The following is a 13,464-nucleotide window of genomic DNA, read 5'->3' on the forward strand; positions in this document are numbered from 1 at the left end:
GGGTGAAACTAACCTTGGTGCTTTGGGCTCATACAGCACTTCCAACTTCCAAAGCTCTTGCTAAGTTGAGATAGACTTTTAAGATAAAAGGAATGTAAAATTTGTGGTTTTGTTTATTCTAGAACTGACATAACCCCAGGTATTTAAAATTAACACTGAATGAAAACTAAACAATATCAGATTGGATAGGCCCCAAGAGTTTGTGGAATCTCCATCCTTGAAGATATTTAAATATTGACAGGAAAAGGTCCTGAGAACCTATCTGTACCTTTGAAGCTGCCTCAGTGTGAAGGAGTTTGAAATAAATGATCTCTAGATGTCTTTACATATCTAAATTAAATAATTTAAATTTTAAATCACTGTATAGTTCTAGGTAAGGCAAAAGTAACTCAGAAACATCCTGCAGTAATCTATTAAGTTAAATTAATGAAAGGCTGTCTTTATTGTCTTTAGCATTAAATTTCTATTTTTTGGTAAGGATGACGCAAATAAGAGCTTGTTTCCTTTTTTACAGTCCTCATTAAAATACTAGGTGCATTAAGTCAGGTAAGGACAAAATGTAGAATCTTTATTTTCATTTAATTCTGGTGTAATGGAAATGGAAGCTGGACTTAAAAACCCTAAGGTTTAAAAAGTGGCACAAATCTTCAGTGACTCCTTTCTCCCCTATCCCATCTCTTTTCATCCTTTGATTAATTATTACCTCAAAGCAAAAGTATATAATTTGATAGTTCACCCTGACTGCTGGGATTGAAGCTTACTGTTGAGAGGGTGAAGGTCGATGTTTCTCTCTGGCACAACCCAGCCCACAAGCAGTGACTCAGCAGCTCACAAAAACCCTGAAGATGCCGCAACTTCTTCAGCTTTAATGGAAAAAAAAAAAAAAATAGCTGAATCTATTCGGGTCTTGTCCAAGGTGAGCGCTTTTGCAAACGGGGCTTGTGCCAGCGCTCAGCTACAAAAAGAAAAGGCTGTAGGTAGGAACCTGTCTCCTGGATGGATGTCCCGACGCTGAGTAACGAGAAGAGCTTGTGGGGGTGCACTGCCCTCTCTTGGATTTTGGTAGGAACAGGAACAGTCCCATCCCAGTTGGTGCTTTCAGAGGTTTGCTGCAGTGACGCTCAGAGTAAGGGAGGGGTTGTTTTTGTATGCTGTTGTCTCTTAGGAAAAATCTCCCTGCACCTCTGGACTTTCTGTATACCCCATTCATATCAAGTAGGATTGACAGAGAGAACAACTGAATCACACCTGCTCAGGTGTCTCAGCCTCATGTTTGCTTTACTTGAGTCTTTATTGCACTGACCCAACCCTATACCTGCGACTTTGGTGATATATAGTACACACCACCACATAAAATATTTGTAAGTTGTTGTTCATACATACCCTCACTCTTTCTATCTAGTAAAACAACCACAGATGATTCCTACAGATAAAAAATAGAACTTTCATTGGCTGCTTTATACTGCGGTCACTTTTGGCCTGTTATGAACATCTTGAATAATACAGAACAGGTAAATTGATTTCTTTTTCCATACACCAGCCAGCTTTTTTATGTCAAATGACATTCATCAAGATGCCAAATGCAACTCTCAACAATTATTTTATTAGGAATACTGTGCAATCCCAGCTTTCAAAAATATTGGCAGATGGTAATTTTTCTCTTAAAAGATAGATAGTCCTTTGCCATCTAGTATTCTGGTGACAAGAGATTGTCTTATCACTCAATGAGTACTAAATCTTTCATGGGTGCAAACAAGATGAACTCACTGTCTGAACCTTTTGCCATGTCATTTCTCTTACATTTAAACAGCCAAGATTTGAAGAAGATGATCATATCCCTCCAGTTATGGATGGACCTCCTGGGGGTTCTTGCCCAGATAGTGATGATAGTTTCCACTGTCTGGATCTGGATTCAGTCTGAATCTGAATTACACTGTCTAGTCATCATGAGTATGATTTTTTTGACAGTGACTTGAAGTATGTTACCCTCCATATCAGCAAAGTGCAAGCTGATTTAGTGAGTTTGAATTATGTGTCTTCGTATGAATAAGAACTTCTTTCTTCTTAAGTCACTGAGTAATAGTTGCAAAATAACTTGTTCACAGACCTTTTCCTTGTATTAAAGAGGTCATTTCTACTTACCTCTGAGACCATTCCAAACCAGGTCATCATTCAAAGGCAATATTCTTCTTTTTTTCTTCAGTGTTAAAAGTGTAATTCTGTCACCGAAGTCTTTTCTTTCCTTACAAAATTGCTGCACTTTCTGAGTTAACATGAACTTCTGGCAATGAAATACTCCACAATGCCTCAGTTGAATTATTGGTGTATTATTTCAGTGGTGTCTTAACGAAATTGCTCAGCAACTAAGCTTGTCTTTTAGTTGGCATTAGAGACAGCTTCAAAACTGTCAGTTTTAGCTCATTTCATGTTTTCTTTTAGGTGCTCATACTGTTAACCAATTTATTTGAAGCAGAAACTTGGGCCAAATTTTATTGACATTACTCATGTGCACAGTTCTGCAGCAGCTGATGTTAGCCATGAGGAAAGATCGTTAAAACTTCATGAAGGTGTCAGTCTCCTCTTTCCCTATTAATATCCAACTAAATGCTTGTGTTATTGCTTTTGTAATTTTGTCTCCCATTTGTTTGCTCTTGCAAACATGTACTGCTTCCAGCAACTCAGTCCTGTAAAAGGAATGTCTAATTTGCTTTACAGTAGTATTGCGTTTATTTCAGAATTTCATGACCAAAGCAGTTCCTTTCTTTGCATTGTTTCACTTTATCTTCTTCTAGGCTTCTTCTAAACTTAAGCAATGAACGAGTTCAGTTAATGAAAACCAGAGCATGTTTCTTTGAAATGCGTGCGTGAAGTGCTGAATCTGGAGGATCAGATTCTGTCTTTACTCACACTCACACACAGTTACACAAACTCTCACTCTCACACACTCTCACACTCACTTGTAAAAGGCAATCCAAATTCAGAAGTGATATGTAAAGTGGCAGAAATGACATTTCATTATGTTGGAACTGCACAGCACTGATCCTCTTGCAGTCAGTCACCATGTAAAAAAAACAAACCCCACAACCCGCTAAAATTATGCAACTGACATGCAGAGAAGCTGGAAAAAAACGCAGCTCTTTAGCGAATTTAAGTAGGGAATGCCCTACTTTTGTTAGGAGTAGGACATTTCTGGTTTCTGTTGCTGATTTCCTCTTTTGCTGTGTGTTGTGAGAAATATTACTTGTCCTGTGTGGATGACCAGGGGTGGGTCTATGCATGAAGCATGTGATGGTATGGATAGTGAAGATTCTTTCAGTGGATTTGACCTGATTTGCATTTTATCCCTATTTCTGGTCAGATGATATCTGTTGATATAGAAGGGAATGAAAAAACATGTAACTGTATGAAATATATTTGTATTTTTTTTCATACTGTTCTATTTTACTTACACTATGCTCTTTTCTACACAGTGTTACCAAAAAGCTAGTCCAAGTAGAGATATGAGTGGCCAAAATAAAAGATTGAGAGCAATTCTGGACTTTTTTTTACTAAGCCACTAAATCTAGCATTCATGGCAGATGTATAAGGATCACAATTCCATCTCTAAAAACAAAATCAGAGTCCTCTTGCTAAGAATTCCTGGGATTCTTTGTGACGACAGCAAAAATCTATGTAATTGTTAATGGCAATGTCATCAGCAGAGTTAGCACTGAAGAAGGGGTGAAAAAAGTGTGGACTGTTTTAAGGTCTGTAAATTATGTTTGGTTTTCATTTGTCATTTCTGTGAAAAGCAAATCACGTTTCTCCCTTGTTAGAGGGGAGATGATAAATGGATGTCTTGCGTTTGGTTGCAAAAGCCTGTGTCAACTGTATTGGCTTTTTATTACAGAGATAAAAACCCATCCATTTGGAGCATCAGGAAGTGCAGTGTGTTCTTGCTCTGCCTGGTGTGAATAAGGAGATTCTGATCATTGCTGAACACTGATCTGAACAGAGAGTAATTACTCTTGCTGGGAAGAAGTAGAGTCTTTGCTCATACACACTCTTCACTTTTGTTTAACATAAGACAACAATAAACCAGACCAGAGGCACTCTAAGCTTGGGCTCCCACTACAGAGGGCTTTTGCTGGAAGTGAGAGGCAGATGAATATGGCTCTTCTTACTCCTGCGTTAATAATTTAATTTTGTAGTGGTGGAATCAGAGGTAGTTTAAAAACTGTCAACATGAAAATCATGGGCCCAAGTCTTCACATAGAGCCCAACCAAGCTGATAATGTTATTGTTGTGTAGATGGATGGGGGTTGGTCATTTCTCTCAGGTGACAAGCAATAGGACAAGGGGAAGTGGCCTCAAGTTGCACCAGAGGAGGTTTAGGTTATATACTAGGAAAAATTTCTTCACTGAAAGGGTGGTCAGGCATTGGAACAGCCTGTCCAGGGAAGTGGTGGAGTCACCATCCCTGCAAGTGTTTGAAAAGTGTGTAGATGTGGTGCTTAAGCACATGGTTTAGGGGCGGACCTGGTAGTGTTAGACTAATGGTTGGACTTGATGATCTTAGAAGTATTTTCTGGCCTTTTATCCCATGGCAATTTCACGTCATTTGGCAAGGGAACACCTCAAAGATCATATTTGATTTCATGAGCTAGGTTGCCTTTCCCTACAGGCTCTAGGGACCTCTAGGGACCTAAATTTAGGGTGTGATTTTCATGTGCAAAAGTCATCTTGATTCCTCTGTGATGTTTGGAATAAACTCATCCAAAAATCAGTATTTCTGAGAAAGCAGAATATGCTGTATTAGGCACTGTAGAAGCAGAGCAAGATGTTTGATGCTTCTTTGAGCAGCTCACATTTCAGGAAATCCAGCATGCTTTCTACAGTCAAGCCAAAAATTATAAAAATAGTTTCTTTCTAATCTCTTTATCTTAGATATTCTTAGCTGTTAAAGTTTAGTGCATCTAAACTTAGATTAATTTTTGTTATTGTTGCTGGTTTTGGTTTTTATGCTTTTCTTGTTCAACACTTTTCTGTCCAGTTGTATTTTCTGTATAAACAGCTGTATAAAGTCAATGGGTAATAGAGTACTTAAAAGCAGAAATTGGCTTAATTTATTTAAAAGGAAATTCTAAAGTGTACTTACTCTGTATTTCATATGCTTCAACAACAAAAGCATTAAAATTAATTGTACTTTCTCTCCTTTCTCATTTATATTCCAGGCAACTTAGGCAATAAAACTAAACTAACATGACTGCAACTGCATTAGCATGTAGTGCAGCTCAGTGAAAGTGTGTTTGTGGAATGAAATGGTTGATGTTGAGATGACATCTGCAGCATGGGCATTTTGGAGGTAGAGGGTCTGACTTTGGAGTAGTGTTAACGTGATACTCCAATCTGAACGCCCAGCACTGCTTGGAAAACATTTAGTTTCCTTGCAAAGGAATGCATTTCCTGTGCTCTGAGATCACTGTGGCCCAAGTTTGAACACAAGGACTTGCTACAGGGGTTTCCCCAAAAATTTTGGAGTGTTCATTTCAGAAGCACACTCCTGGTCTGCTCTGGAAGGTTTATATAGATGCACACAGCATTTTCCTCTTGTTTTGACATACTTTTCATACAGGTATCGATTTATTCTACTTATCCAATAAATGCTATCTTTTGGGCTTGTAACTCTTGATTATTTACACACAGATATGTTGTAATGAAATTTGCTTTTCTTATCGTATAAAAAACATGGTGCTGTGGCTGTGATGTGAGTAGTGACTGATAGTCAACTCTGGCTTGTTTAGCTTTATGACACGTGTACAGAGTGATTAGCAATACAAGGTACAGCAGTGGAGCAGATAGTGCTGAAAGCTGGTCTCATAGTTAGCGATCTGACTGGTGCATAGAGTCATCCATCAACTCCCTGCCCTGCCTCCCACTCTCTGTGTGCCCTCGCATAAATTTACAGAAGTTCTGCACAGCTCTGCCACATCTGAGGTGCTACTGGCATATGAAACAAAACTGGTGTGTCCTGAAGCGCTTTTACCTACAGAATGGCTGGTTATCACAGTGCAAAGCCAAGGCTTTTGGAGACCAGGGGCACCTGAAAACAAAGTACTAGTAGCCCAGGGTGGTAGTTAGCAGATTAAAGCCAAAGTCAGCAGTGTTTGAAAGTCTGTTTAGGCACTTAACTTTTATTGATTGGGTGAGGAATTAGGTGCTTCAGTGCCTCAACAATTTCTCCCTCCAATCCCTTTCTAAGAAATGCAGATAAAAGCACTTTCACACTTCAGAGGAGTGGCCTGACAGAAAATGTGTTAAGGCAGTGATGTGCTTGGATGTGATGGTGATGAGGTCAGATGAGTTCCTTGCACAGGTAGAAGGAAGTATGTGAGACTAGAGTGGACTTTGATTAACAACTTGCCTTGGAGGCACAATCCAAAGGCAGTGACAAGACTCTTATTGACTTCAGGGAGCTCGGATCAAGCCCATTGATTTGTGCTTGTTTCTGCTCTAGTTGCTCTAGTCCAAATTAATGCTGTGCTGTGATATTTCCAAATACCAGCATAACCAAAATCCACTCAAGAAGGAAGTCATAAAAATAGGAAAATCATCATGCTTGAATCACAGTACTGAATCAATAACTGTTTAACATAGGAACCTTGTCCCAGAAATTATTGTGATAAGAAAAAGGAACCAACTGATAAACATCACAATTTTTGGTTTCAGAAGCTGGATAGGCTACCTAGTGACAGTATATTTATATATATTGATAGTTTTATTAATAAACCCTACTGTGTAGCTTCTACCATCAATCAATCTTCAGTTTAAAAATCACATGAATTATATGCTTGGTGTATTTGAAAGTGTTATATGAAAATAAAAAAGTTTAAAAATGCACACTTTCATTACAAATTTCTAAAGTAAATCAGATATAATAGGAGATTCTACCTTTATGCTACAATGGAAACATTACCTATTTTATGTTAGAGACACTGTGGGGTTTTGTAACTGGTCTGAGATTATTCAGGATTTGAAAGTTCAGAGATTTTGCAGAACCCCAGATGTCTATGTCACAGGCCATCAAGGGGGTTTCTAGAGATAGAAAAAAAGATTTGGCAGCTGCACAATAATGAAGGACGTATTCTGTGTAGATTATATATGTATTTACACCTTCACCTATGAATAGTTCTTTAGCATCTGGTGTCTCACCAGATGCTATGTTTCCTTATAATTCATAGGTAGTGAGTTAAGTTGTATCTAACTCTGCCTGCCTAAATGAAAGAAGAGAAGGAAATAGTGTGTGATTTTTGCAGTGCTCAAACCCAGATAGGAATTCGCTCTGAGAAATGACAGGTGTGGATCCTTTCATTTCAGGCTTGTCTAAAAACAGATCAGTGTTTGCCATTTGCAAAGCAACTTAGAAAAAATAAAATAAAAATGCTAATGATTCGAGCCTTTAATACCTTTTCAAGGCGAATATTCTTTAAAACTTTTCATGTTTTTCAGTCATGATGCCTCATTCCCATTCCTTAGGGGTATTACTCTGTTGCTTGCTGAAATACTGAAATACTTTTTACTGCTCAGACCTATATATTCTCTCATGCAGAGACACATGAGAGCAGTAACTCGTTATTGTCACTGATTCATCAGCAATGCAGACCAATTAATTAATACCACAGATAATGGGGTAAAGTAGCTGCTACAACTGCAAGCCATATATCTTTTGTCACTCCTAAGCTAACACTCCTGGACAGAGCTAGAAAGCAAATTTGCTATGCAGAGATTATTTCTGATACACCACCAAATCTATAATTCACAGCACTGTAGAAACTGGAGGTGGAAAGAACACAGCACATTATCTAATGTGTTCTCGTGCCAAAGCAAGACTGCTTGTTGCAAGCAGCCAGGTTGTAATATTTCAGGCAGTGAAACTGCCTTCTCTGAAATTTCTGCCAGAGTCTAACAAAACCCACCATTAGAGATCAGTCACACCTAACTTTTTGTCTGCCACTCCAGTAGATCATTCTTGAAAACTCTAGCAGCCCACTGTACCTCCCAGGTAACTTCTGTGCTCTAGTGTGAAAAATTTCAGGTTTAATTTTTCAAATAACCTAAGCACAGCTTCATTTAGGTCTGGTTTAACTAGTGGTAAAGTCATTCTGCCTGTTTGATCATACGTTATGTGTTTGTATACATAGCTGAAACATACTGTTTTCATTCCTGAAACATTGGCTATGGTGGTTTTGACATTACATTGAAGCATTTTGTAATAGTCATATATAATAAGCTTCTCTGAAGTTCCTAGCTGCTTGCTTAGTTTTCCATCTGACTCTTAACCACTGTGTTTTCATCTCTCCCTTCCATACAGATTATGCTGCTGACTGATCCAGAAGTTGAAAGCAGCTTATTAATCAGTTCTGATGAAGGAGCCACCTATCAAAAATACCGTCTGAACTTCTACATCCACAGTCTGCTTTTCCACCCCAAACAGGAAGATTGGATCTTAGCCTACAGCCAAGATCAGAAGGTAAGAATTGTGGGTTTGTTTGCTTAGGCAGAACCTAGAGTTTCCCCATCTCTCTGTGCAACTGCTGCAGAGCATTCAGGATAGTCTTCAGGGTGATACCAGTTTGGTAGTTCCAAGCAGAAAACAGTGACCAAGTCTCAGTGTAAAGGTCAAAGTAAAGGACGTGGGCATCTGCTCTGTTCCTGGGGCCCAGCCCTCTGTTACTGATCTGCCAGTCTGTGTTTATTCATCCATCCTTTTGGCAATACTGTGTGACAGGTAGTGGGCACAGAAGACAACTAGGATCCTTCACAAACCTCTAATGAGGCTTTTGGCCTCTTATTCAACAATTCTCTTCCTCCAGTTTAGTATCAGCTCCAAGAACAGTATAAGACACTCCTTGTTCCTCTCTGGTTGGCATATTTTCAAGTAGTTTTTTATTTTCTAAGAGGAAAAAGTAGCAGTGAATCAATTTCCCTTGAAGTCCAGCTCCCTCAGTATGGGTAATCCATCAGCCAAATAAATACGCTGTGAGATTTGCCTTCATTTTTTGCTGCCCAACCTAAAACAACAACACAGGACTTTATTTTGGAGAACTCATTGTTGGAATTTTTTGAAAATCGGACACATCAATACTCACAAGTCAGTTTTCTTACACTGAAGGACTTGATAGACCTCAATCTGTTTAGTTCAACAGAAAGCATATTGAAGGAAAACTATATTGTTGCGCATAAACATTTCCATGGGGAAAGACAAATCATAGGAGAAACCATTTTGATTTAGTGATAAAAACTTCTAACAAAAATTGATGGTTAGGAGTCACTGGCAGATAAACTCATCTGTGAGGTGACTAGCCTTTGGAGCAAACTGCTCCGAGAAATTGCAGATTTCACATCCTGGCGTTTTAAAGTTTTTGAATAAAACTGTAAAAAGACCAAGAGTTTGTTGAGCTCCCAGCAAGGGTAAAAGAGTGCAATATCTTGGCACTTAGCATATCAGCTTTTATACAAAGTAATGTAGTGGTCTTGCCTTTGTTTTGTGTATGATGAGTCTATGAGAATAGAATCTATGAATATAATCCATAATCTAACTGTTGGCTGAATTGTTCATGTAGGTTATACATTAATGTAAGGATCAACATAAAAGGTTGAAATCTGTGATGTTTTCCATCTGTGTTGTTAGATTCATTGTGAAATAATTAAACTACTGATTTTCATTTTGCATAAATTAGACATGTTTTTATTCTTATTGTAAGCCTGAGAAAACAAAGGCATAAGGAAACTAAGTAAGTAAAGTTGCAAAATGATCATATTGAAATTTCTGGAATATTTCCATCCTTCACTTCACACTCAAAACCAGAATCCTTCCAGGACTGTAGGTTAATACCCTTTGCAACTGAGAAATGCGTCTTGCCTCCTAATTCTTTCTGTACAGTCAATTGCATGCAATACTTTTCACTCACCCCTCTCACAGGGTTTTGTAGAGTGTAGTATGGTTATACTTTGTTCTGAGGAAGGTGCAGATTAAATTATTTCTGTGTGTACAGTGTGTAATTGGACAATGCCAAAATGTTTCCTTTCCCTTGTGGCTGTTCAGTTCTCTGGACTGATGTGAAACAGAAGTTGGTCTCTGATGTCTTTTTAGGACCATTGGAATGAAAGTTACTGTGTTTTAGCAATAGGAAATTTATTATATGAAGATCAATGAAACTTTCAGTGGGAACTTTGTCAAATAAAAGTAGGACGTAGTAGAAAATTCATTTCAGTTGTTAGGGTATTCAGTCTAATCAGGAAATAATTCTAAATTAGAGGCCATGTAGCTAAGGCTTATTTAATTTATGATTGATGGCTACCAAGAAGTATATTGTCACTATTCCGTAGGAAACTCCCACTCTTCCACAGAATCCTAAAAGACAATCTGGATATAAGAACAAAGGGTCTGTTTGTGTGTTGACATGAATTTATGGGGTTGGTGTTGAAGTTGTGTGTGAGGGGTGTTTAGGGAGAGAGGACGTAGGCTGTATTATAAAATTTTTTTGTTATGGCATTGATTAGAAAATTGGATAACTGTTGGTAATTCAATACTGTAGTTGCAAGACAAAAATCAGGTAGCACAAAGTCTGTAGATCTGTACCAATTAACTCCAAAATAGAATTTTAAAAGTAGACTGGATGGGTATGAGTCACAGGCCTGGTTTCTACTTTAAAGCCTAATGGATACATTTTCTGACTTCAGCAAGCTTTGGCCAAGAACTGTAGAGGGTAACCAGCAGGCGAAGGGTATTAATCAGCTTGGACTAAATTAAATGTAACTCGAACTAAGGGTCAACTTCAGCCCATGGCTAAGTGTAAATGACTCCCATTGGTTTTGTGTTTGTATAGCCAAGGGCAGAATTTTCTCAGAGTAATTAGGAGGTCCTGCAGGTATTTAGATAATTGCAATGGGAGCTGAGGGGTGCTTTGCAACAAATGACACTGCTGTTAGCTATTTCCTGATCTTGTGCTAATGCCGTATTTAAGGGAAGAGAATCCATTACTCCTTGGATTCCAGGCTCCATGTGCATACTGACTGAGAGTCACCCAAGGAGGCAAGGGAAACATATCTGTGTGGTAAAGAATTTACATTTTGAGGCCACTAACTTTGATGCCACTGACTCAAGAGGCTGTGATGGGGGCTTTGAAGAGTAAATTGGATTTTGACCAGTTAGGATTGGTGCAGTCATTTAATTTTGCTGTTGACAGGAGGGAGGTGATAATCAACTAGAAAACACTTTTACATCCTTCTAGCAAGCCACTTGATTGTTGTCATCCATTTGCATCGTGTCATTGCAGCAAGTGGGATGGGGAAAATCGGGTGGTGAATAGAGCAAGAGCTGGAGAGACAGGAATCACATTGGATTTGGACTGTTTTGGTTCTCAGAAGTTGTCCATGCAATTGAGGACTGATGAGGGCAAAGCCAAGAGTAGTGGATGCCTCTCATTACTCAGTTGTAATAAACAGTAAATGGGTCACACAGAACCATCCCTCAATCTCTTCACCGCCCACTGAGTCTATCAATATGAAAAGATCTTTTATTGTTTGTTTTAATAGGGATTTACTCAATTGTAGGGAAATCTGTTTTAACTGAAGTAATTTTATGTCCCAGTTTCTTGGGTGTTGTTTGTGAGTGAATGTGGTTAATTACTGGGGTTCAGCTGATGAACAATAACTCGTTAAGCTTCAGTGACTAGGTTGCTTTTGTTCACATATCTTTCTCCTGTGTCTCTGCCTTGGGCAGTGGACTTGAATTACCACTGCTGACAGACCAGTCCCTTATTCAGTCATGGCTTTTTCCTGCCAGTCTTGAGAAAAAAAAGAGCAGCAAACCATCTGCTGCCTGCACTAATTGCTTCATGATTGCATTAATTGTTCTGGCTGAAAGTACAGTTGTTACTTGGCTGATTCTTACCACATAATTGCAGAACTACTGCATGCTTCTCTATTTTCTGTGTAAAGGAATTACAAATCAGAAGGAAACTCCAGACACAGTAAAGCAGTGCTTGTGAGGCAAAAGCTTTTTGGAGGTCTTGTATATGTGAGCTCTCGTGGGTTTAATCAGCTTGCTTGTAGAATGAGGGGCTGTATTTTATGGGAGTATTACTAATGTATTACTGTGTAATCTTCAAAAGTGGTTTGCTGTGTAATCAGACCGTGGAATATGAGAGCCTCCAGTTCATGTGGAGACATCTTCTGCTATTCAGATGGGTCAGACACACAGAGGAGTGGTTAGTAATCAGCCAGGAATAACAGAGCTATTTGGGGAGATGAAATAAAGGTGGAATTGGGAAACAAAAGTCAGACAGGCAAAATGCAGAGTCGTAATTGCCCAGCTCAGGAATAAATGCACAGAGGCACTCAAGTGCTGAAAGGCAGCAACAGAGGCTGAAAAGCAGGTATAAAATGGAGTTATTGTTGTTGCTTCTCGTCTCTCATTTTAAAGTAACTCTTGAAAAGTGAGGCACCCCAAATTAGAGGAGCCCTGTCAACATAGCACTAGTAAATGAAGATGTTTTATGTTTTGGGGTTTTTTTTTTCTTCTTTCTTTATTCATTTCAACCTTTTCCAAATACCTGATTCCATCAGTCTACCTTTATTACTCTGTGTATCATGCTGAAGATGAAAGTTAGGGACTGATACTTGGCTGTATTTCTGAAGTGCTGAAGTTTGGCAAATCAGGATTCTGGTACTTTTGAGACACCCTATCTTCTGACATCAAGCCATATCATCATCTTCATTTTTCTGCATTATAGGATGTCCACTCCTCGTGCATGTAAGTGGAAGAGAAAGGTATTCTTATATCTGGGATGATAGAGAAACCACTTAGAAAAGAGATACAGATTCGTATGGCCACAGGATGTCTGTGAGGGGGCAGGCCAACACTTAAAAGTACCTTCAGCCCCATCTATCCATGTGTTTTGGTCTATTACGTGTGTCTGACAGTGAAGTGTCTGCCATAGATGTAGCCAGTATTCACTCTTTAAGATGTGATGGGCTATTCTGATTACACTCCGTAATTTTAAAACCTTTCATTCCACTGTATTAGGATCTTATTTTGAGGGTGAATCTGCTTAGAAAGGATCGCACCTGGAACTTCCAGGGGTTCCTTTCAACATAAATTATTCCTTTTGTATTTAAACACTCCTAGTTTCAATGGTAACAGTAATTTCTTACTTAGACCAGAGAAGGAAGAATAAGATTCAGATTAATTTTATCAGAAATTGTACCATAGGTAAAAAAGAAAAGCAAAAAAAACCCCAAAAGCTGTTACCATCAAGTGACCTCCTTTTGGTGTGTTTTTCTCTTCTCCCACACTGCTGACAGCAGTAATGACAACAATTTAGAGGACTATTCACTTGGGCTAATGTTGGCTGAGGGAGGCTAATCCCATCTAAAATTAATGGAGAGGAAGAAAGCTTCTCTAGAGTGGTAAGCATTAGC

General features: G+C 38.7%; 1 protein-coding gene across 2 annotated transcripts in view; it reads left to right on the forward strand.

Annotated features, from left to right (window-relative positions):
• SORCS1 (sortilin related VPS10 domain containing receptor 1) overlaps window positions 1-13,464 on the forward strand; it is a 262,728-nt gene that overhangs the window by 149,643 nt on the left and 99,621 nt on the right. For both annotated transcript variants that reach the window (XM_039553807.1, XM_039553808.1), the window contains exon 4: window positions 8,351-8,509. In XM_039553807.1, coding sequence (XP_039409741.1) covers window positions 8,351-8,509 — 159 coding nt within the window. The remainder of the gene's footprint in view (window positions 1-8,350; window positions 8,510-13,464) is intronic.

The sequence above is a fragment of the Corvus cornix genome, chromosome 6 (assembly GCF_000738735.6).
Source record: "Corvus cornix cornix isolate S_Up_H32 chromosome 6, ASM73873v5, whole genome shotgun sequence".
NCBI lineage: Eukaryota > Metazoa > Chordata > Aves > Passeriformes > Corvidae > Corvus > Corvus cornix.